Source organism: Oncorhynchus masou, chromosome 2 (genome assembly GCF_036934945.1).
Source record: "Oncorhynchus masou masou isolate Uvic2021 chromosome 2, UVic_Omas_1.1, whole genome shotgun sequence".
Taxonomy (NCBI): Eukaryota; Metazoa; Chordata; class Actinopteri; order Salmoniformes; family Salmonidae; genus Oncorhynchus; species Oncorhynchus masou.
In genome coordinates this window covers 28,841,457-28,863,415 of record NC_088213.1, presented here as the reverse complement: position 1 = coordinate 28,863,415, position 21,959 = coordinate 28,841,457, and the positions used below count along the sequence as shown (strand labels likewise).

Genomic DNA, 21,959 nt, shown 5'->3' with positions numbered 1-21,959 from the left:
CAGTCTGACCACACACATTTTTCTTCACCACTGCATTGGGTAGGTGTTACTCCTGTTGATGTTGATGGAGGAGTAGTAGTTGGAGTTGTACTAGGGCTGGGAGTCTGAGTTGTTGTTTTTGTTGTAGGTGGAGCTGTCGATGTTGAGGTTGTAGTAGTGGGTGTAGGAGTAGTGGTGTGAGGACCTGTCGTTGTTGTGGTGGTGGTTGGGATGTGTGTTGTGGTTCCACATTGACAACATTTCACCCGAATCTCATAATCAAAGCACTTTTGCTGAAGACCTTGCATATTGTTTTGACAAATCAGTCCAACGGATGGATTGCAAGTCACGTCTTGGCCAAGCTGAGAGATCTGAAGTCCAGGGTATTGTTTTGCTCTACATTCAACTGCCTCTGGAGCTGAACAAATGTGATAACCAGCCGAAATGATGCTCTTAATGGATTCATTATCTCCACCTTCAGAGCCAGACGTTGGCTGACCAAGGTTGATCCAGTCTGACCACACACATTTTTCTTCACCACTGCATTGGGTAGGTGTTACTCCTGTTGATGTTGATGGAGGAGTAGTAGTTGGAGTTGTACTAGGGCTGGGAGTCTGAGTTGTTGTTTTTGTTGTAGGTGGAGCTGTCGATGTTGAGGTTGTAGTAGTGGGTGTAGGAGTAGTGGTGTGAGGACCTGTCGTTGTTGTGGTGGTGGTTGGGATGTGTGTTGTGGTTCCACATTGACAACATTTCACCCGAATCTCATAATCAAAGCACTTTTGCTGAAGACCTTGCATATTGTTTTGACAAATCAGTCCAACGGATGGATTGCAAGTCACGTCTTGGCCAAGCTGAGAGATCTGAAGTCCAGGGTATTGTTTTGCTCTACATTCAACTGCCTCTGGAGCTGAGCAAATGTGATAACCAGCAGCAATGATGTTCTTAATGGATTCATTATCTCCACCTTCAGAGCCAGACGTTGGCTGACCAAGGTTGATCCAGTCTGACCACACACATTTTTCTTCACCACTGCATTGGGTAGGTGTTACTCCTGTTGATGTTGATGGAGGAGTAGTAGTTGGAGTTGTACTAGGGCTGGGAGTCTGAGTTGTTGTTTTTGTTGTAGGTGGAGCTGTCGATGTTGAGGTCTTTGTATTGGGTGTTGGAGTAGTGATGGGAGTATCTGTTGTTGATGTTGTAGGTGGTGCAGTCGATGTTAAGATTGTGGTATTTGGTGTTGGAGTAGTGGTAGGAGTTGTAGTTGTGGTTAGAGGTAGAGTTGAGGTTGGAGGAGTAGTGATTGTTGTTGGTTTACTTGTTGTTGTAGGTAATGTGGATGCTGACATTGTTGTTGTTGTGACAGTAGGTTTAGTTGTTTGGGCTGGTGTTGTAGTCTGACATTTCACAGTCTTGCAACACTTCACCTTAATTTCATAGTCAAGGCATATTGGAGGAATGCCTTGATCTTTGTTCTGGCATATTAGTCCAACCTTTGTATTACATTCTACATTCTGTCCTAATTCAGACAATGGGATCCCTGGATATCGCACTGCTTGGCACATGACATCCACTGGTTTTTCACAAATATGTTTTCCTGATTCTAGAATCTTTTTAATTGATTCATTGTCACCACCCCCAGGACCAAATTGAGGATAGTCCACATTATACCAAGGTGACCACTCACAAACTGTGCAGTTAGGGGGTTTTGTATTCAACGTGGTCGTTGATATAGTGGAGGTGGTTGCGTTTGTAGTTGTTGTTGTAACAGGTGGTCTTGTAGTTGTTGGTGAAATGGTTGTAGGCTTAGATGTACAAAGATCTTCATCACAGCAGAGGACTCGGACTTGGTAGTTAAAGCACAGTGGAAATTTGCCTGACTGGTCTTCATTTCTGCAAGTCAACCCTTCTGCTACATTACACTGCACCACTTGGCCTACTTGGCTTATGCTAACATTTGGGTACTTCTCGGCTCTGCATTGGATCTTGCTTGGCTTCTCACATATATCGTGTCCCTCTGCTCTTATGTTGTTGTAGGTTTCAGAGTCTCCTCCTGGAGTTCCAAGTGTAGGGAATGTGGTATCAAACCACTGTGACCACACACATGGATAGCCACATGTAGTAGTAAATGTTGTTGGAGACACTGTTGTCTCTGTTGAAGTTGTGGTTGGCGCTATAGAATCAGGGATTACATTACAGTTATTTAGTTGAACTTAAAACAAACAAACTATTTTAAATGTAAAAACATTTCATTATGGGGCATAATTAGCAATGTTCTTAGCCATTTTGATCACAAAAGATACCTGCTGTCGTTTTTACATTTCTCACATCAACTAATTCACAGTCATTCAAGTCTTAGTCTCAAGTACCCACCAGTTGTGGGTGTTGAGAATGTAAAGACAGTTGTTGTCACTGTAGAGGATGGAGTAGAGTTAGGAACAGATGGAGTTAAAGTTGGAGTTGGAGTTGAACATGGGTAAATGTCCCTCTGAGTGGTTCCATTCTTCCCACAGATGGCTGTGATACAACTGCCGTGCCCATTTGTGGTGTGATAGATGATATGCCCATTGGGGTATTTGTTCCCATTGTAGGTGCAAGTGCAAGCTGAAAGGGTAAGATATATTTTAGGGTACTGGAATGTTGCAGAAATCATGTATGTGTTGTTGTTTTGGTTGAAGGATCTGTTCATACCTTGTACATCGTATTTGCAGTCCACGGTCACAGAATTACAATCACTTTGGAAAAAGAAGCATTTACAATTCTACTTAGTTTCATTCTTGACACTCAAACACAGTTAAAGTGTTCACAATTTTAGCCAAGACCAAGATTCTCTGCATTACTAAAGGCATACCATGTCTGACAGTTTTCTGTGGTCGGTACTTTTTCTCCATTATTGTAGTGTTTTCCATCTCTGCCATAGCAGCCACACTGCTCCTTCTCCACACACTTCATTATATCTTCATCAAAGAAGGGTTGAGCAGGAGGACATTTTGGATAACAACCTAAAGAAGAAGAAAAATAGTCAAATATTAATGATCAAAAAGCTATTTATTGATAGAGGGATATGGTGAAGAAACATAGTGAATAGAAAGGGAGTGAAAATGTAAGAATATCTAAAATGACCTCAGACAGTTATTCTTCTAAATACTTGATGATTGTAAAACTGGAATATTCCAACAAAAAGACAAAATAAATGAATAGACTACATATCAAGTTTTCTAGAGATCAAGTTTATACTATAGTTATACCACCAACACCAGGTACACAAACTCTTTACTATCAAGCTGAGCCATATACTTGCTGGATCACTTTTCAGTTAGCATGGTTTGGTAAAAGATGTGGCCTGCATTTCTTTCACACTGCCAATTCCGTTCAGATAAAATTGATAGTAATTTAAAGCTAGAATCCTTTGTCACGAAAGCATGTCGTGCCCCATAAAAGAACCTAAAATATACACTTGTTTTACCCCCAATGTTTGTAAACAAAACAAATTAAATCAAACACTGTATAGCCTCAAAACATGGTTAAAACAATACTTTTTATGTCATGAATTGTCAGCCCTTGCATCCATAGCTCTGTCTATGGATTTGAGAGTGGTTACAATTTTCCTGGGCCTTCCCTTGTTACCTAAACCGAGGCGGGGTGGCAACTTTGTTATTGTTTCAATTAAGGACTCTAGCTTCAACATTAAATAAATACTAAGTACCTGTTATAGAAAATTGTTGTTACCCAAAATAGATCCTAAATGAATGTCTACTGTACCTTCAAGAGGTGGTATCTGAGTTGAGCAGCTCCCGGAGGGATTCCTGCAGGTCTTCATACACTGAGCTCCACAGGCCTTGTAGTGCCACTCACATTCTCCAGGGGGGTTGTAGTAATCACAGAACAGTGCTGTATGTGGTGGACAAAAGCTCTCTGTAAGTATTATCTTCAATTCGGTTTAAACTGACTGGATTAAGCCTATTTTTATGTCAGCACTTAAATGAATGGAACATTTAGAAACTCACGGCAGATTTGTGGGCTTCTCCAGGCTATGCAGGCTCCAGCCTCATTACAGGCCTCTGCATAAGCTGCCACAGCGGTACAGAAACACTCACAGTCTCCACCACTGTCGCAAGCACACGAGTCTGTCACACAAGCATCGTAGAAAGGAGAGGGGTCCACCTAATTGGAAAACAGATCTTATTTGACATGATCACATCAAATTCCAAAACATTCAGTGAACGACTAAAGTCTAAACCTACTTTAGAATGGCAGTCTGTGAAAACTTTGCTCTGTATGATGCTGCACTGCTTCTGTGACCAAGACTGCCTGTAAGGGTTGGCAGTACAGGGGCTCCTTTTGTTCTTTGCATCGGGGCAGCTTGCAGAGACTTTCCAGCTGTTTCCAAAGTCTAGAGGGTTGACAACTACTGCCTGGCTCCTGGTAGTGAAGTCATTGTTTGCATTGCCATCATAGTTTCCACACAGACCACAGACATGTCCCTGAAGAGGACATAGCAAAAGATTCAGTTGAGTGATAAAAAGGAGTCATAACAGACTTGTGAATATCAGTTGATGGAACACTACACCCATATTTTAATATCTAATGTGTCATCCAATCAAAGTTGTAATGTACCTTGAACTGTGGGTTCAGTTTGATGAACATGCTTGTTTTCCTGTCCCACATGAGAATCAACCCATTATTGGCTTCAATCACAAGGTAGATGCCCATTGTGCGAATCTGGTAAGGAACCGCCTCCCCTGTATTTCTCTCAACGACTTGGTAGTTCCCTTCTGTCAGAATTAGTTCATTGTTCTGAAAGAGATTTTTTTGTTAAAGTTTGAGTATGCAGTTAAGATATTAATTTATGTAATTACTCATCATGTTATAATGTATGCCATAATGTTCATTTTTTTGCCAGGCCTCATGAAGCTTTGATTTATGTGTATATTGTGTGCTTTATAGTATGTATGTATGTATGTATGTATGTATGTATGTATGTATGTATGTATGTATGTATGTATGTATGTATGTGTATGTATGTATGTATGTATTTATGTTTGTGTGTGTGTGTGTGTGTGTGTGTGTGTGTGTGTGTGTGTGTGTGTGTGTGTGTGTGTGTGTGTGTGCGTGCGTGCGTGCGTGCGTGCGTGCGTGCGTGCGTGTATGTATGTATGTATGTATGTATGTATGTATGTATGTATGTATTTATTTATGTATTTATGTATGTATGACCGAATATTAGTAGTGTTGGCTTCAGTAATGGTATGTGCCAGGCAGAAAGCAGGAATCTAGTTACCCCCAGGAAGAGCTTAATGGCCTTGGAGCAGGTGGTGCCTGTCGTTCCACAAGGGATGTTCTCAGTGATGACTCTGAAGCTGCCGTTGGCATTGTTGCTACCACAGTAGTCCTGTTTAAGGTTTCAGTCATACATTTAACAACAGCCAACATAGTATTTTGGTGGATGGGACATTATCAATCACTGAAATAGTGAAAAGGTTCAGCTTGTTGGGAATGCTACAGCAACATCTACAAAGCAACAGCAGATCATGGCTAAACAGTTTCAAATATTGCTATTCAGACTCCCCAGAAACACCTACACCTATCAATACCTTAAAACAATTAACACAAACCCTTATTGTTCAGCATGTAATATTGGTGATGATCACTTAGACTATCAAGAAACCCTGCAAGCATACCTTTGTAAGTGTGTATTCACAGTCACCTTCGAAAGTGAATCGTTTCCCATCAAAAGTAATGTAGTGTCCATCTCCATAAATGGCACAGGTTCCATGGCACAGGTTAGTTGTGCACTGCCATTTTCTGTCTTTACAAGTGCTGAAAGTGGCAAAAACAGATATATCAGACTGAAGTCTTAATTGGTTTAAACCCCAATTGAGGCAAGATAACCTTACCAGGTATTGCAGTCGACCTTGATTCTGTCTCCTGGTTGGTAAGTTGCTCCATTGTGAGAACAAGGACAAAGGTCTGGCTTGATGCATCCTCCTTTTCCATCGGATACCAGTCCAGAGGGACACATACAGCCTGATATGCACTCTGTGCTGATCTGTAAAGTGAAAATTATTGATTTGAAAATCTGCTTGTGTAAAAATTGTGTTAACTTCTGCTCAAATGCGTGGAGTCTGTTGGACCAGAAGGTCAAACTTGGCCTTCATTAGCCATTAGCCAATACAGAAAGACCAGGAGAAACTCCCAGGGCATAGGCATTGGCTTATTCAGCTTAATCTACCAACCAATCATCTCCCACAACACCTTCCCCCTAACCCTCCCCCATACGTTAGCACACCACAAGCACAGACCTACGCCTAGCAGTCGTACGGTTCGCTCAAATTAAATGATAAAAAATACTTTACTCAGTAAAGATACTCCCATGGAAGTATATGGTTAATCCCACTAAGGACAAAATTAAATTGTTGATGTACCAAGCTTATAAGTTCTGTGTGCAATAGCTGGGATATGAGGTTAATCGTATGTTAATATAAAAATATATATTTAAAAAAAATGAAAGTTTATATTTTACACTCAATTTCTATTCACAATCCTATGGGCATTATATGACTATACACTGAGTGTAGAAGACATTAAGAACACCTCCTCTTTCCATGACATAGACTGACCAGGGGAATCCAGTTGAAAGCATTGATCCCTTACTGATGTCACTTGTTAAATCCACTTCAATCAGTGTAGATGAAGAGAAGGAGAAAGTTAAAGAAGATTTTTCAAGCCTTGAGACAATTGAGACGGATTGTGTATTAATATCAATATTAGGAAGGTGTTTTTAATGTTTTGTACACAAGCTTATATCCGCTGTGCAGAATGGCCTGGAGACGAGGTGAATAGGGGTCTTACACAGGCCATATCCAGAATGTTGCAGCTCTTCTGACACTCTAACCCTCTCACTCCTGGGCTTGCATTGGAGCAGTTGAAGAAAACCATTGGTGCAACACATGCTGTGAAAATAAAGGGAATTCATGTGTCTTGACTCTGTTGTGTCTTTCACCAAATCAATATGCTCTGTAAAGTGTGTACTAGGATGGAGAGATAATATTTCAAAATGCACATAGCCTGATTCTGTTGCCAATAGCATACTATTACCAAACACCATAAATGTATATATGATTTGGAAGATTGCCATGAAAAGAATGGACAAATTCAGTGTTGCCTGGCACAGTACAATAGCTCAAAATTGTGAGTTGTTTTGACAATTAATATACATGAACTTACATGGCTGATCGGGTGAATATCCAATGCAACGGAGTTTTCCCTCCTTGCAGGTGCTGAAATAAAATGTTGTTTATGGTACTTGAATGTCGCTATGCTCACTACGGGAAAGCAAGGCCCAAGGCTCTTGGTTCATAAAGTCTCAAAAATATGCCTTTGAAATCAAAATTAATGTGTAGTGAATTACATTGATATACAGCTTGAGTATAGGTAGGTAAATAACTCGGTCCATACCACATGGTTCCATCCTTGCTGATGACCTCTCCAGGGGACACCACTGAGCCCTTGTAATAACAAGGGCAGCTGGCTGGTGGAACACACTTGCCCTCATCATCCAGGTAGGAACCCTCAGAACAGACACACCCATCCACAGGCTCAAAGGTGATTGAACAGGTAAAGTCAGAGTCGCTGTAGCAGCGGCAGGAGCGATCACTGCTTTTTATGCTGTAGCTGTAGACCATGGTGCTAGGGCACGAGGTGGAGTATTTGTCTGGGGATGGCAACAATTAGTGTTTGATGTAAATATTTATAATATTTGTATCTTATTCTCCCACAATTGACACATCTTCTTAGGTATTATGGTGTGATTGTCACTCACTGCAGATTGTGTCTCTCCAGCCGCTGAGCTGAATACCCTCGGCAGCACAAGCGTGGACATAAGAGGAGACGGCAGCACACATGCAGTCCTCACTCTTCTCACAGTTACAGCTGTCATACATGCAGTTCTGAATAGAAAACCACAGTCAGGACAGCATCCATATTATACTGTACAATAGTTGTAATTAATTGTGTGTATAATATGCACAAATTCTGTGCAGATACACAATACCTAACAGCAAGCAACGTAATTCTCAAATTCCCCATAACAGCTGGCATCACGTTACATACATTTGTGAATTAGTTATGCTCAGGAAATTGTGTGAAATGGATAGTATGGTGAAATGGTCTCACTTCTTTGTACATGTCTGGGCTTATTGCTGTGTGGCATTTAGCAAACAACCCTTTAGGATCAGCCAGCTGAGAGCACCAGTGCTGGGCATATTTCTCTGAAAAAGTGAAAAAATAAACCACAGTTAGGCCAACTTTAAGAAACACTTGCACCGTTCTCCATAACAATTAAAACATACATGGAAAGGTGATAAACCATGCAGATACCATTGTCAAGACTTAAACTGCAGGGGCTTTCAAAGCTACTCTTGATGTCTGGGCAGCTGGCTCGTGTTTTCCAGGTGTTTGCAAAACCAATGGCTGTGCCCTCAGTCACTCCACTCAGGACCTTGAAATCATCTCCTTGGTTGTTGTTGAAGTTTCCACAAAGACCTGTAGGGTGAACATGTATTTATATACAGGGAAAATAAATCATTCCCAGAACATGAACACCTCAGTGGACTGTGGTGGTTGGTCAACGGATGATGAGACATACCGCAAGTTCTCTGCTGCCAAACGGTGCTTGCAGCAATATAGACCTGCATGATTGGTGAGAGTTGGATTTCCAACTGGAGGCCAAAGGTGGTCTGGACAATGATGAAAAATGAGGAGGCTCTGAAAATAGTTACTCCAGCTATAAGGAACAAAGGGAAGAGGAAGGAATGAGTAATTCTTTTATTTTATTTTACCTTTATTTTACTAGGCAAGTCAGTTAAGAACAAATTCTTATTTTATGATGTTAAGTAAAATATATGTGTCAGTGTTGAATGATAAAGCTGCATCACCATCACAACATTCCCATGTATCATTATGTATCCCCCATACAATGATGTGCTTTAACTGTAAGACACAAGTTTCATGTATGCCTAGTCATGACTACATTGATTGTACTGTATGTTTACTGTGCAACTGTAACTTACCAGCAGAAAAGGGCAGCTGAGAATAGATTCCATTTACAAAGGCTTTTCCATTGGGTTGTATGTTGATCACCTGCATAGATGGGCATTGTTTAACCATATACTTATTCATGATATTCAAATTATACATTAAAGTCTAAAACCTAACAACACTAGGGAAAAAACATTTACTGCAGTCAAAGGCTGATAGCATGTCAGTCAAAGAATACTTACAGTGGCTCCTTCTGAGAGGGACAGGGTAACAGCCTTTAGACAAGTCTCACTGTCAGAAAGCCCACACTGCACCAGATCACCCAGTACAGTGAATTGCATCCCATCACAGTCCTGAAAAAAACATAAATAAGTTGTTACAAATATTTCCCTTAATGAAAGGAAATATCCTTCGAATTCTTTTGAAAAAGGAATATCTCAGTGTAAAACAAGAGACAGAGTAAACATGAACAACCCACATTTCTCCATAGATAAATGTATCAACGCAAGATGATTATTACTGCTCTATATGAGGGTTCCCCAACTCTGTTCCTGGAGAGCTACTCTCCTGTGGGATTTAGCTCATTCCGCAGTTGTAACTAACCTGAATCAGCTCATCAACCAGCTTAATATTAGAATGAGGTGTGCTAAATTAGGGTTGGAGTGAAAACCTACAGGGAGGTAGCACTCCAGGAACATGGTTGGAAAGCCCTTTTCTATATTACAATTTTCATCATAAAAACGGGATATATCAGAAGAAAAATAAAGAAGATAGAGACAAAGCTGTAATACAGACATAATAACTACAAAGAAGGTAGCAAGTTTCGAAATGTATTTCATGTGAATGAGATTCATGCACACAGAGCTTTGGTGAGGAAACTGTACTGTACCTTGGTCAGAACATAAGAGCAGTCCCCATGGAAGGTGTAGGTTTTTCCATCGTAGGTGTTGATGTGGGATCCTCCCTCCACAGCACAGGTGCCAGGACAGTCCTTGTCCACACACTTCCACTGACCACCAGCACAAGAACTAAGGGCGAAATATAAATTATTCAATGGGGCTTACAAATGGTCACCCCTGGAATAACTTTTAGACTCAAGTCAGAATTCTTAAACTGGTTTTCTTACCAATCTTTACAAGTGCTTGAATAAGACTCTCCGGGTGCGTAGGTTTTTCCATTGTGGCGGCAGGAGCATTGACTCAAGGCGATACAACCATTCTTGTTGACGTCATCAAAAACGGTTCCTTTGGGTGAGAGCATACATGTGTTTATTATGTCTCCATCCCAACCTACTGCCCTACATAGGCAACACCTAGTAACAATGTCTTTTGTTTTACTCCAAAATCTAAATTCACAGTATTTTTCTGTCTCGACAGACAACTTCTGAAACTCCATGATATATTCTGATCAACTGGCTTGTCCTTGTGTCAGGAACTAAATACCACATGAATCAGATAGTATACCAGGCCATTACAAAACACCAAACTCGTAATTGCCTTTGTAACGCAACAGAGTCCAGTCCACAATATGGAATCAATTGCTTTGCATTCTATCAGTATACAGTCTGCTCCATTCCAATGGATGTTTATTACATCTCTTTGAAGAAGAGGATGTGCAGAGAACGTTTAAATATGTCTGCCTACCTGGAGGACAAAAGCAGCCATCTGAGCAGTGTTCCTCACACAGCTGGCCTCTCTCAGGGTTGGAGCAGGTGTCAACACAGGGGTTTCCACACTCCTGGTACTCCATGTTGAAGGGGCATGTCTTATCTGCAAAGGTTATGTCAAAATATGAGTACTCTGTTGCAACTAACCAATGTGCGATTTGAATGTTGATACGGGGAGTAAGGGCATGCTTACAGCAGAACTGTTCAGTCCTCCATTGTTTGGGCTTCCCCCCTGCGTGAACACACTGACGGGAGTACTCTGAGATAGTGTTGCACAGGCAGAAGGAGTTGGTGCTGTTATCACAGTGGCACAGGTCAGATACACAGGCCTCAACAAATGAGTCGATGGCCAACAAGTCCTTACAGCTGCTGAAGGCAGGACCGGAGAGCAACTGCTCACAAACTGGTTTCTATCAAACAAAAACAGAGAGATGTTATAATTAGGACATATACAGTGGAGTCTGAAATTATTGACAGCCTTGATAAAGAAGAGCAGAAATTACTGTATAAAATAATTGCAAAAGAGATTTGGTCAAATATATTATTCTATATTTATACGATTGCTTCTAGAAAGAGATTTTGTTTAAAAAGTAAATAAAAATAATCTCAGAAAGGTAGGGGTCAAAATGATTGACATCCCTATTTTCACTGTCTTTTTCAGTACTTCATCTTGTGAGGATAACTGCAATAATCCTTTTTCCAAAATGTTTTAGGAGTTGGAGAACAAATTAGGCCACAGGAGGTTGGTGGCAACTTAATTGGGGAGGACGGGCTCGTGGTAATGGCTGACTCCTTGCTGTCCCCAGTTCACCTGACCGTGCTGCTGCTCCAGTTTCAACTGTTCTGCCTTATTATTATTCGACCATGCTGGTCATTTATGAACATTTGAACATCTTGGCCATGTTCTGTTACAATCTCTATCCGGCACAGCCAGAAGAGGACTGGCCACCCCACATAGCCTGGTTCCTCTCTAGGTTTCTTCCTAGGTTTTGGCCTTTCTAGGGAGTTTTTCCTAACCACCGTGCTTCTACACCTGCATTGCTTGCTGTTTGGGGTTTTAGGCTGGGTTTCTGTACAGCACTTTGAGATATCAGCTGATGTACGAAGGGCTATATAAATAAATTTGATTTGATTTGATTTGATTTGGAGCGGAATTAGTGGAATGGTGTTCCCTTTACTCCGTTCCCGACATTATTACGAGCCGTCTTTCCCTCAGTAGTCTTCACTGTTTAGGATCTTTGATGTCCTTTGTCTGTTCTTACGGACTGCCCTCTATAATTCAAAACCCAGATTTTCAATGGGTTTCAAAGAGAGACTGAGATGGCCATTGCAAAAAGGGGCTATTTTGCTTCCACTGGTCCCGGGGCTCTTGTAAAGATCAATCATGAACTTTACCCAGTACCTGGACATTTTTGCAAAAACCTTGTTGCCACTGCCACTTGGCCTTCAGTGGATCTTCCAGCAATACAATAACCCCATGCACACATCAAAATCCCCAAATAAATATATATTTGTCTTCAAAATCAACTCAGTCTCCGAACTTGACACCCATTGAAAATCTCTGGTTTGAATGAGGGCCGTCCGTTAGCACAGACAAAGGATATCAAGGATTTTGAAGGATTCTGTATGGAGGAATGGTCTAAAATCCCTCAGAATGTGTTCTCCAACTCATAAAACATTTTAGAAAATGGCTCAGTGCCACTATTTGCAAGGTGTGGTTTTGAAAGGTATTGAAAACAGGGGTGTCAATAATTTTGACCCCTGACTGGAGAGAAAGAAAATATTACTTTAAAAACAACATATTTTTCTGTATTAGTATAAAATAATATAATTTTCAAAGAAATGGAGCACACAATATACTGTAGCAGTATACAGTCATTTTTGCAAATCTTTATCAGGGAGTCAGTCATTTCGGACCCCACATGTTGTTAAGTACACAGCAGCCTAGCCAATATCCCTATTCTCATCATAAGCAATAAAGTGTAACCTACCAGATTGGGGCATTTCTGATTTGAAGGCAATATGTTTTCAGTACAGCTTTCAGTGGGACCATCCAATTTCCAGAAGTTTCCGAAGTCGACAGCGGACAATTTCATACCTTTGGCATAAAAATAAATCCAATTATTGTTAAATGTCAACTGTATTCCAAATAATAGGCAATGGTTGATGTGTTGATAATGTCAGTGAAAATGTACCATGGCTATAGAACTCATCAAATTGCTGAATTGCATTAAAATCTCCACATAGACCACAGGTCTTATTTCTGAATTTGATGTCCATCTCCACCTGAAATAGAAGACCATTAGACATTTCAGGGTAATATTTTACCTCCATAACCGCATAACACTCGACAAAAATGAGAAATGACTGTAACAAAACAAAGATTTAACAGGAGTGACAACCTATTCCTGAATAATATAACTATAGATTAGGACTACCTTAACTGTTGTTAACACAGTGCCCACCACAGCACAGGCCTTCAAATGTAGACATTGACCACACCGCAAAAACCTAACTCCACCTAGAAATATTCATAAATGCATAATTGTTGTACTACCAAGAAGGAATCATCCTGGTTCCATATGGCTACCAATCCCAGTTTTGCTTTGATCTTGATGTAGGAGGGAGTCTCTTCAATGAGAATACCAGACTGGCTGAATGGTAAGGTGGCACTGGAGGAAGAGGAAGACAAAGCACTAGATTCAACTAGAACTTAGTCAGACCAACCACTTTTACAGTAGCTCAATTGACTTAATTTTTGGACATTTTCATTGGTACTTTAAAAACAACATTCTCATCTCTGTGCTTGAGCATAATTACACAGTATAAGGTTGAGTCTAATCTGTTAAGTCAACGCGACTGGGACAACAATATGACATCCAACAACTTGAGCACTAATTTAAAAACAGCTACATGAGAAATTCTTGAGGAACTTACTTATTCCCATTAACAACAATGGAACCCTTGGAAAGCTCCACCACTGTGCCATCCAGCTTCATGGTGATCTTGCTAATGGTGGGCTGGTTGTCCACCACCTGCCGCCTCATCTGGATGTTGAAATCCTCATAACTGCTATGGCACAGTGAGGTCACAACATAGTTGCAGGTGGAGGGGAGCTGAAAGATGTCTCCGTCAAAGGTCTTGAAGTGGTAGTTACCCCACGTACTGCAGACTTGGCCATTATGTATAGGACTCACTCCTGGGAAAAAGGACAACCAATTCAGCTATGATAGCATACAACTCAGCAGGTTTTATCTTTAGATATTTAGAAAGAAATGAATAGGTAACGTAAAACCCTGCCCCTCATAAAACCTTGCTTTTAACTAGGAGTCCATTGGTTGACTGCTAGATTGGCCTCACTCACTCACCATAAGAGTCTACTGACACACCCGTGTGTCAATCTAATTAACATAATAAAAAAATACCCACCAAAATCTGTCAGTTTAAGCTAAGGATATCTGTTTTTTTTTGCATGGGCTGTGTCTCAATCCACCGCATCCACCTATGTCTCAATCCACAGCATCCACCTATGTCTCAATCCACTGCATCCACCTATGTCTCAATCCACCGCATCCACCTATGTCTCAATCCACCGCATCCACCTATGTCTCAATCCACCGCATCCACCTATGTCTCAATCCACCGCATCCACCTATGTCTCAATCCACCGCATCCACCTATGTCTCAATCCACCGCATCCACCTATGTCTCAATCCACCGCATCCACCTATGTCTCAATCCACCGCATCCACCTATGTCTCAATCCACCGCATCCACCTATGTCTCAATCCACCGCATCCACCTATGTCTCAATCCACCGCATCCACCTATGTCTCAATCCACCGCATCCACCTATGTCTCAATCCACCGCATCCACCTATGTCTCAATCCACCGCATCCACCTATGTCTCAATCCACCACATCCACCTATGTCTCAATCCACCGCATCACCTATGTCTCAATCCACCACATCCACCTATGTCTCAATCCACCGCATCCACCTATGTCTCAATCCACCGCATCACCTATGTCTCAATCCACCGCATCCACCTATGTCCCAATCCACCACATCCACCTATGTCTCAATCCACCGCATCCACCTATGTCTCAATCCACCACATCCACCTATGTCTCAATCCACCACATCCACCTATGTCTCAATCCACCACATCCACCTATGTCTCAATCCACCGCATCCACCTATGTCTCAATCCACCACATCCACCTATGTCCACCAGCTGTTTGTCACACCAGGGTACATCCTGAAAATCGGTATTCTCACAAAAACGTCTTTAGCGTCCAAACGATTTTGCCTACTAGCTAATATGACCACTCTATGGTGTCATGGAACTCGTCTTATGTCGGTACCGCCGATGTGCCAACTACTGTCTGTAGCATCTGAACAGTTTGGTCTTCGACCTCCACAAGTGTCACGGGACTCGTCTGAAGTTAACCCATACAAATGATTGGAATTATGGAGGTAGTTTTGTGCCAACATAAAAGGTGGTTAAATATGTGTACAAAAAACACAAATATTTCCTGAGATTTCTTATGTCTCCAGACACTTCAAAACCGTATTCCTTAGGATACATTTTTTGGCATTTACGAATGTGTTATTCAAGGCGTTTCTATGGGATATAGTAGTAAACACCAAATTCAATATTTGATCAACTAAACAACCAAGACTTTCCAATCTCTATAATGTTTATGAACTTGAACAACAAATTAATAATCTAGTATTCCTTCACGCTTTTCAAATCAGCTAATCCACAAAACCTGTTGCACTACTTGTTATGACTGTCTCCATCATGGTTATTGTCCTTTCACCATTGTCTGGTTCCAGGTCATCTACAAGTCCATGCTAGGTAAAGCTCCGCCTTATCTCAGTTCACTGGTCACGGTGGCAACACCCACCCGTAGCACACGCTCCAGCAGGTGTATCTCACTGATCATCCCTAAAGCCAACACCTCATTTGGCCGCCTTTCGTTCCAGTTTTCTGCGGCCTGTGACTGGAACGAATTGCAGAAATCGCTGAAGTTGGAGACTTTTATCTCCCTCACCAACTTCAAACATCTGCTATCTGAGCAGCTAACCGATTGCTGCAGCTGTACATAGTCTTATCGGTAAATAGCCCACCCAATTATGCCTACCTCATCTTCATACTGTTTTTATTTATTTACTTTTCTGCTCTTTTGCACATCAATATCTCTACCTGTACATGACCATCTGATCATTTATCACTCCAGTGTTAATCTGCAAAATTGTAATTATTTGCCTACCTCCTCATGCCTTTTGCACACAATGTATATAGTCCCTTTTTTTCTACTGTGTTATTGACTTGTTTATTGTTTACTCAATGTGTAACTCTGTGTTGTCTGTTCACACGGCTATGCTTTATCTTGGCCAGGTCGCAGTTGCAAATGAGAACTTGTTCTCAACTAGCCTACCTGGTTAAATAAAGGTGAAATAAAATAAAAAATAAAATAAAATATGTAAGGCTGCAGTGTTAATCATTGTCATCATCCTCAGGGCTCATGCATCTGTATAGCACATGTATTATGAAGCTTACCTGCAATCTCAGGTATCCTTGACATTGAAGGGATGATGTTAACTGTGGCCTTTGATGTATCCTCTGAAATCAAAGTGTATGTTATTACGTTACATGAAGTTTTACTGTAAATCATTATGGAATCCTGTGTATTTCAGGCTCTGTTATGTAGTTCTCTTGCCAATCCTACATTTACCTGTTCATCAATCATAACCCATGCTTAAAAGGCACATAAAGGCAGGACTGAGCATATTCCCTCATTGTTAGGCTGTCCAATGAGATAAACATTGGAGCTATTATGAGAGCGCTATGACATACAGTAACATACAGTTTAGCCCTGTCAACACTGAAGTACAACGTTTCATGTAAATCAAAATCATGGATTCTACCTACCACTTTGAGAGGCAGTTAAACCAATCGCCAGAGCCATCCATATTAACACCCATGTGGGTGTCTGTGTTGTCCCCATGGTCATCCTCTGGGTAGTGAACACAGGTGGTATGAGAAAGGTACTTGCTTGGATCTTAGCTTTATACCACCTGAGTGAAGGGAAGGTCCTTGGTCCTTCTGGATGTGAAGGTGTGGCAGAAGGGCTGGCTCCGTTCCAAGGATTTCATGGCCCTCTCATACCAATATGAGAGGTTTAAACAGTAGGTGGGTTGGCCGGTAGCCTAGGGTTTGAGTGTTGGGCCAGTAACCGAAAGAATCCCCGAGCTGTCAAGGTAAAAATCTGTCATTCTGCCTCTGAACAGGACAGTTAACCCACTGTTCCCCGGTAGGCCGTCATTGTAAAAAGCAATTTGATCTTATCTGACTTGCCGGTTAAATTTAATAAACTCATTGCACAGAAAAAGGTATAATAAACAAGTTTTTCCTAGATTTGTTTACCTTGTGACCAAGTTCCAATATTTATTGAGACCAACCAAATAAACCAAACGCATGTGTCAACCTAGTCTTGAGTTGAGCCACAACCCAGGAGGATATATCCCTGACCCATCATTCAGGAGACACTGTCCATAACCATTATTGATGCATTAGTTATCCATTAGAGTGATTGTATTTATACATTTATATATATGGACTGAATAAACACCAAAACAGGTCAAAAAGTGTTTGTGTTAATGTTTTGTTTATCTTTTGATGACTCATTCAACAGATCAAAGTAACACGCTGCAGGTGTGTTCCTCTGATAAGAGTGATTACTGACTCAATCTATTGTCCTTACACTGAGGCTACGATTTCTTATTGTTTCTCTTATCACAAATAGTTTTTACACACAATGGCAATACTGCTCGTGACTTGATATGAAGGAAAACCCTTGGTTACATTACTAATTAATTGTTTTATAAACACGAAACGTTTTCAAAATGCCATTAGTATTGTTGTAATGCACAATGTGATTATGTGGTGCTGTGGAATGTAGCTCCACCACCTCATGTCCTTATATCAATATTCTTGTATAGGGGTCGTTCCATTTGATTTCAATAACGTTTTGGCTGCACCTCTTTTAACTTGAACAAAACTTTCTATACATTTTTGCCCATCGTAGAAGTAGTCAGAAACAAACTTTTTGGACCTGAATACCAAACATTTAGGAGCTAGAGGTGCTCACAGTTGACCCATTTTGCATACCCCACTCTAACATGAGACATCCATGTCTTTGTCACTGGAAAGACAAACAGTTGAGATTGATAAAATTTTAAAGCTTGCAAACATGGTAGTCCAACTTTTTATAATTTCTTGAAAAAATGACATAAATTGTCAAAAAAATGCATGAACTGATGCAATGTTTTGTTGCTGTATATGTTGTAGCTTGACCCTATTCTACATCATCTGAGGTGTTTGTGTTGTGCCCGATATCGGTTTCTTGAATACAGGTTGTGTGTAATGTTTTGGCTGAAGAAATCAAAATGTAAATTTTTAAAGGATAGCACAAAGATGTTTGGAGGTCCACACAACAGAGAATGTTGACATGAATGGGAATATCAGTTGTTTTAAATTATGCTGTCAATCTTCTACACAAAACCGATTGAAATGATAAAAAATATAGATAATTGAATAGCCATTCCTATTTAAGTTGACGTTCGACAGTGTAGACCGGAAGCCATCTTGGTGGATAAAAAAAATCTAGTTTTATTTTAAAATAGATGTTCAAGATATTATAAAGTAGCTTTACAGTTTTTAAGAGTTTAAATTATTTAAAATTAAACTGTTTATCTTTTCCAGTGCTGAAGATATGGATGTCTCATGGTAGGGTGGGGTATGCAAAATGGGTCAACTTTGAGAACTTCTATCTCATAAATGTTTCTGACCACTTCTACCACAGCAAATAGCTATGGAAAGTTTTGTTCAAATCAAAAAGGGTGCGGTCAAAAACTGATTGAAATCAAATGGAACAACCCAGAACTAAGGTTCAAAATGTTTGGGCATGAAAAACCCTTTTTGGCTTCAAAATACGCCCATTAAATCTGTTAATGAATAGAATGTATTGTTAAAGCTATGTTCCTGTTGCAAATCATCACTTGACTTGAGATTATAAAATGCAATTGTCACTGAGCTGTTCATTAATTTCACACAAGGGTTAGAAAGATTAATAGTCTGACAATACTATTAATGATATTGATACCAGTTTGTGATTCAAACATACAGTCATATCCTTGAATGTAAATAAATGGTAACATTTTATATTTTGGTACACATATTAGCCACTAATGTGTAGTTCATAAGCATGTACAGTACATATATCACATCCTGAACTTTATTTCCTTTGTTTTGTCATTATTTAGTATGGTCAGGGCGTGAGTTGGGGTGGGCAGTCTATGTTTGTTTTTCTATGATTTGGGTATTTCTATGTTTGGCCTGATATGGTTCTCAATCAGAGGCACGTGTTAGTCATTGTCTCTGATTGGGAACCATATTTAGGTAGCCTGTTTTGTGTTGGGTGGGTGATTGTTCCTGTCTGTACCAGATAGGGCTGTTTTTGGTTTTCCACATTTATCTTTTTTTTATTAAACATGAATCAATATAACCACGCTGCGTTTTGGTCCTCCTCTCCTTCACCACAAGAAAACTGTTACAACGTAAGTATCTAATAGCAATTAGCAACTAAACTTCTTTCCATAGCATCTTTAAATGAGAATGACCACCATGTATTATCACTTGCTGCTAGTGTACTGTACAGACGTCTCCATGTGAATTTGGACAGTGATGCTCTCCATATGTATTTAATGAGGTCATCAAATATGAAAGGCAACAATGTATAGCTGTAACGGTTTTCTGTGGACGAAGGATCGGACCAAAGCGCAGCGTGGTTAGAGTTCAACATGTTTAATAAAGACCATAAACATGAACACTACAAAATACCAAAACAACAAATTTGAAAATCCGAAACAGTCCTATCTGAGGCATAGACACAAAGACAGAAGACAACCACCCACAAAACCAAACACAAAACAGGCTACCTAAATATGATTCCCAATCAGAGACAATGACTAACACCTGCCTCTGATTGAGAACCATATCAGGCCAAACATAGAAATGGGAAAACTAGACACACACCATAGAATGCCCACTCAGCTCACGTCGTGACCAACACTAAAACAAAGAAAACACAAAGGAACTATGGTCAGAATGTGACAATAGCACTTGCTGCATATTGATGCAAATAAAACACTGTCTTTATTAGTGTAACGGGTTTCTTCTAACTCCTCCTCTGACGAGGAGGTGGAACAAGGATCGGACCGGACTGGCAGATCTGGAAGAGTCTGGCTGACTGGCAGATCTGGAAGAGTCTGGCTGACTGGCAGATCTGGAAGAGTCTGGCTGACTGGCAGATCTGGAAGAGTCTGGCTGACTGGTTGATCCTGGCAGACTGACGGCTCTGGCTGCTCCATGCTGACTGACAGCTCTGGCTGCTTCATGCTGACTGGCGGCTCTGGCAGCTCCATGCAGATTGGCGGCTCTGGCGGCTTCTTGCAGACTGGCAGCTCTGGCTGCTCCATGCAGACTAGCAGCTCTGGCAGCTCCCTGCAGACTGGTGCTCCCTGCTGCCACCAGAGGGCTAGGCTGCCACCAGAGGGCTAGGGTGTGGAGGTGGTACTGGGTAGACCGGACCGTGCAGGCGCACTGGAGCTCTTGAGCACCGAGCCTGCCCAACCTTACCTGGTTGAATACTCCCGGTCGCTCTGCCAGTGCGGCAAGGTGGAATAGCCCGCACTGTGCTATGCAGGTGAACCGGGGACACCGAGCGTAAGGCTGGTGCCATGTAAGCCGGCCCAAGGAGACGCAATGGGGACCAGATGCGTAGAGCTGGCTTCATGGCATTTGGCTCGGCGCTCAATCTAGCCCGGCCAATACGCGGAGCTGGAATAGAACGCACTGGGCTATGCACCCGCACTGGAGACACCGTGCGCACCACAGCATAACACAGTGCATGCCCGGTCTCTCTAGCCCCCCGGTAAGCACAGGAAGTTTGCGCAGGTCTCCTACCTGGCGTAGCCATACTCCCTGCGAGCCCCCCCACCCAGGAAATTTTTGGGGCTGACTCTCGGGCTTCCAACCATGTCACCGTGCTGCCTCTTCAAACCAGTGCCTCTCCGCTTTAGCCGCCTCCAGTTCTTCCTTGGGACGCCGATATTCTCCAGGCTGTGCCCAGGGTCTTTTTCCGTCCAATATCTCCTCCCAAGTCCAGAAGTCCTGTGATCGCTGCTCCTGCTGCCGCTGCTTGTCACCACGCCGCTTGGTCCTGTTGTGGTGGGTGATTCTGTAGCGGGTTTCTTCTAACTCCTCCTCTGACGAAGAGGTGGAACAAGGATCGGACCAAAATGCAGCGTGGTTAGTTAGATACATCTTTAATGAAGATGAAACACAAACAATACAAAAACAACAAATGTGGAAAACCGAAACAGCCCTATCTGGTGCAACAAACACAGAGACAGGAACAATCACCCACAAACACACAGTGAAACCCAGGCTACATAAATATGGTTCCCAATCAGAGACAATGACTAACACCTGCCTCTGATTGAGAACCATATCAGGCCAGACATAGAAATAGACAAACAAGACATCCAACATAGAATGCCCACTCAGATCACACCCTGACCAACCAAAACATAGAAACATACAAATAAACTATGGTCAAAGTGTGACAATTAGTTCCACATTGAGACAGCTACTTGTGTACTATGCTCTTTATTAAATAGTAATGTCTTTATTATAACTCATGACTTCTGATCTTTTTGTTTTTATTTTATTTCACCTTGATTTAATTTAACCAGGTAGATCAGTTGAGAACAAGATCTCATTTACAACTGCGACCTGGCCAAGATAAAGCAAAGCAGTGTGACACAAACAACAACACAGACTTACACATGGAATAAACAAACGTACAGTCAATAACACAATAGAAAAACATCTATATACAGTATGTGCAAATGAGGTAAGATTAGGGAGGTAAGGCAATGAATAGGCCGTAGTGGCGAAGTAATTACAATTTATCAATTAAACACTGTCGTGATAGATGTGCAGTGGATGAATGTGCAAGTAGAGATACTGGTGTGCAAAGGAGCAAAAAAACAAACAAAAAACAATGGACTGCATCCAATTTGCTGAGTAGAGTGTTGGAGACTATTTTGTAAATTACATCACCGAAGTCAAGGATCTGTAGGATAGTCAGTTTTACGAGGGTATGTTTGGCAGCATGAGTGAAGGATGCTTTGTTTCGAAAT

The 21,959-nt window shown here is 41.2% G+C and overlaps 2 protein-coding genes across 2 annotated transcripts; both read right to left on the bottom strand.

Annotated features, from left to right (window-relative positions):
* Nucleotides 1-579: 579 nt before the first annotated feature.
* LOC135552843 (mucin-5AC-like) lies at nt 580-2,676 on the bottom strand. Its single transcript, XM_064984741.1, has 3 exons — nt 2,668-2,676; nt 1,070-2,066; nt 580-740 (listed from the first exon to the last, which is right to left on the bottom strand). The coding sequence occupies exons 1-3, from the start codon at nt 2,674-2,676 to the stop codon at nt 580-582; spliced, it is 1,167 nt and encodes a 388-aa protein (XP_064840813.1).
* Nucleotides 2,677-2,787: 111 nt separating this feature from the next.
* LOC135552834 (mucin-5B-like) lies at nt 2,788-20,792 on the bottom strand. The gene is made up of 27 exons (XM_064984730.1): nt 20,719-20,792; nt 19,812-19,824; nt 13,619-13,905; nt 13,239-13,353; nt 12,877-12,967; nt 12,673-12,779; nt 10,875-11,091; nt 10,659-10,784; nt 10,142-10,259; nt 9,905-10,043; nt 9,258-9,368; nt 9,048-9,117; nt 8,624-8,761; nt 8,356-8,520; nt 8,152-8,246; nt 7,799-7,925; nt 7,435-7,690; nt 7,204-7,256; nt 6,829-6,929; nt 5,874-6,025; nt 5,658-5,796; nt 5,258-5,368; nt 4,594-4,773; nt 4,221-4,460; nt 3,984-4,140; nt 3,739-3,867; nt 2,788-2,978 (listed from the first exon to the last, which is right to left on the bottom strand). The coding sequence occupies exons 1-27, from the start codon at nt 20,790-20,792 to the stop codon at nt 2,788-2,790; spliced, it is 3,702 nt and encodes a 1,233-aa protein (XP_064840802.1).
* Nucleotides 20,793-21,959: the final 1,167 nt, after the last annotated feature.

Excerpts from the sequence above, each read along its gene's own strand:
- LOC135552843 (XM_064984741.1), bottom strand. Across the intron at positions 741-1,069 it reads AACTCAGACTCCCAGCCCTA|ATTCGGGTGAAATGTTGTCA; the intron begins GTACAACTCCAA and ends TTTGATTATGAG.
- LOC135552834 (XM_064984730.1), bottom strand. The coding sequence starts at position 20,792 with ATGGTTGGAAGCCCGAGAGTCAGCCCCAAAAATTTCCTGGGTGGGGGG. Across the intron at positions 10,044-10,141 it reads TCAAGCACTTGTAAAGATTG|TTCTTGTGCTGGTGGTCAGT; the intron begins GTAAGAAAACCA and ends TTTCGCCCTTAG. Across the intron at positions 5,797-5,873 it reads AAGGTCGACTGCAATACCTG|CACTTGTAAAGACAGAAAAT; the intron begins GTAAGGTTATCT and ends TGCCACTTTCAG.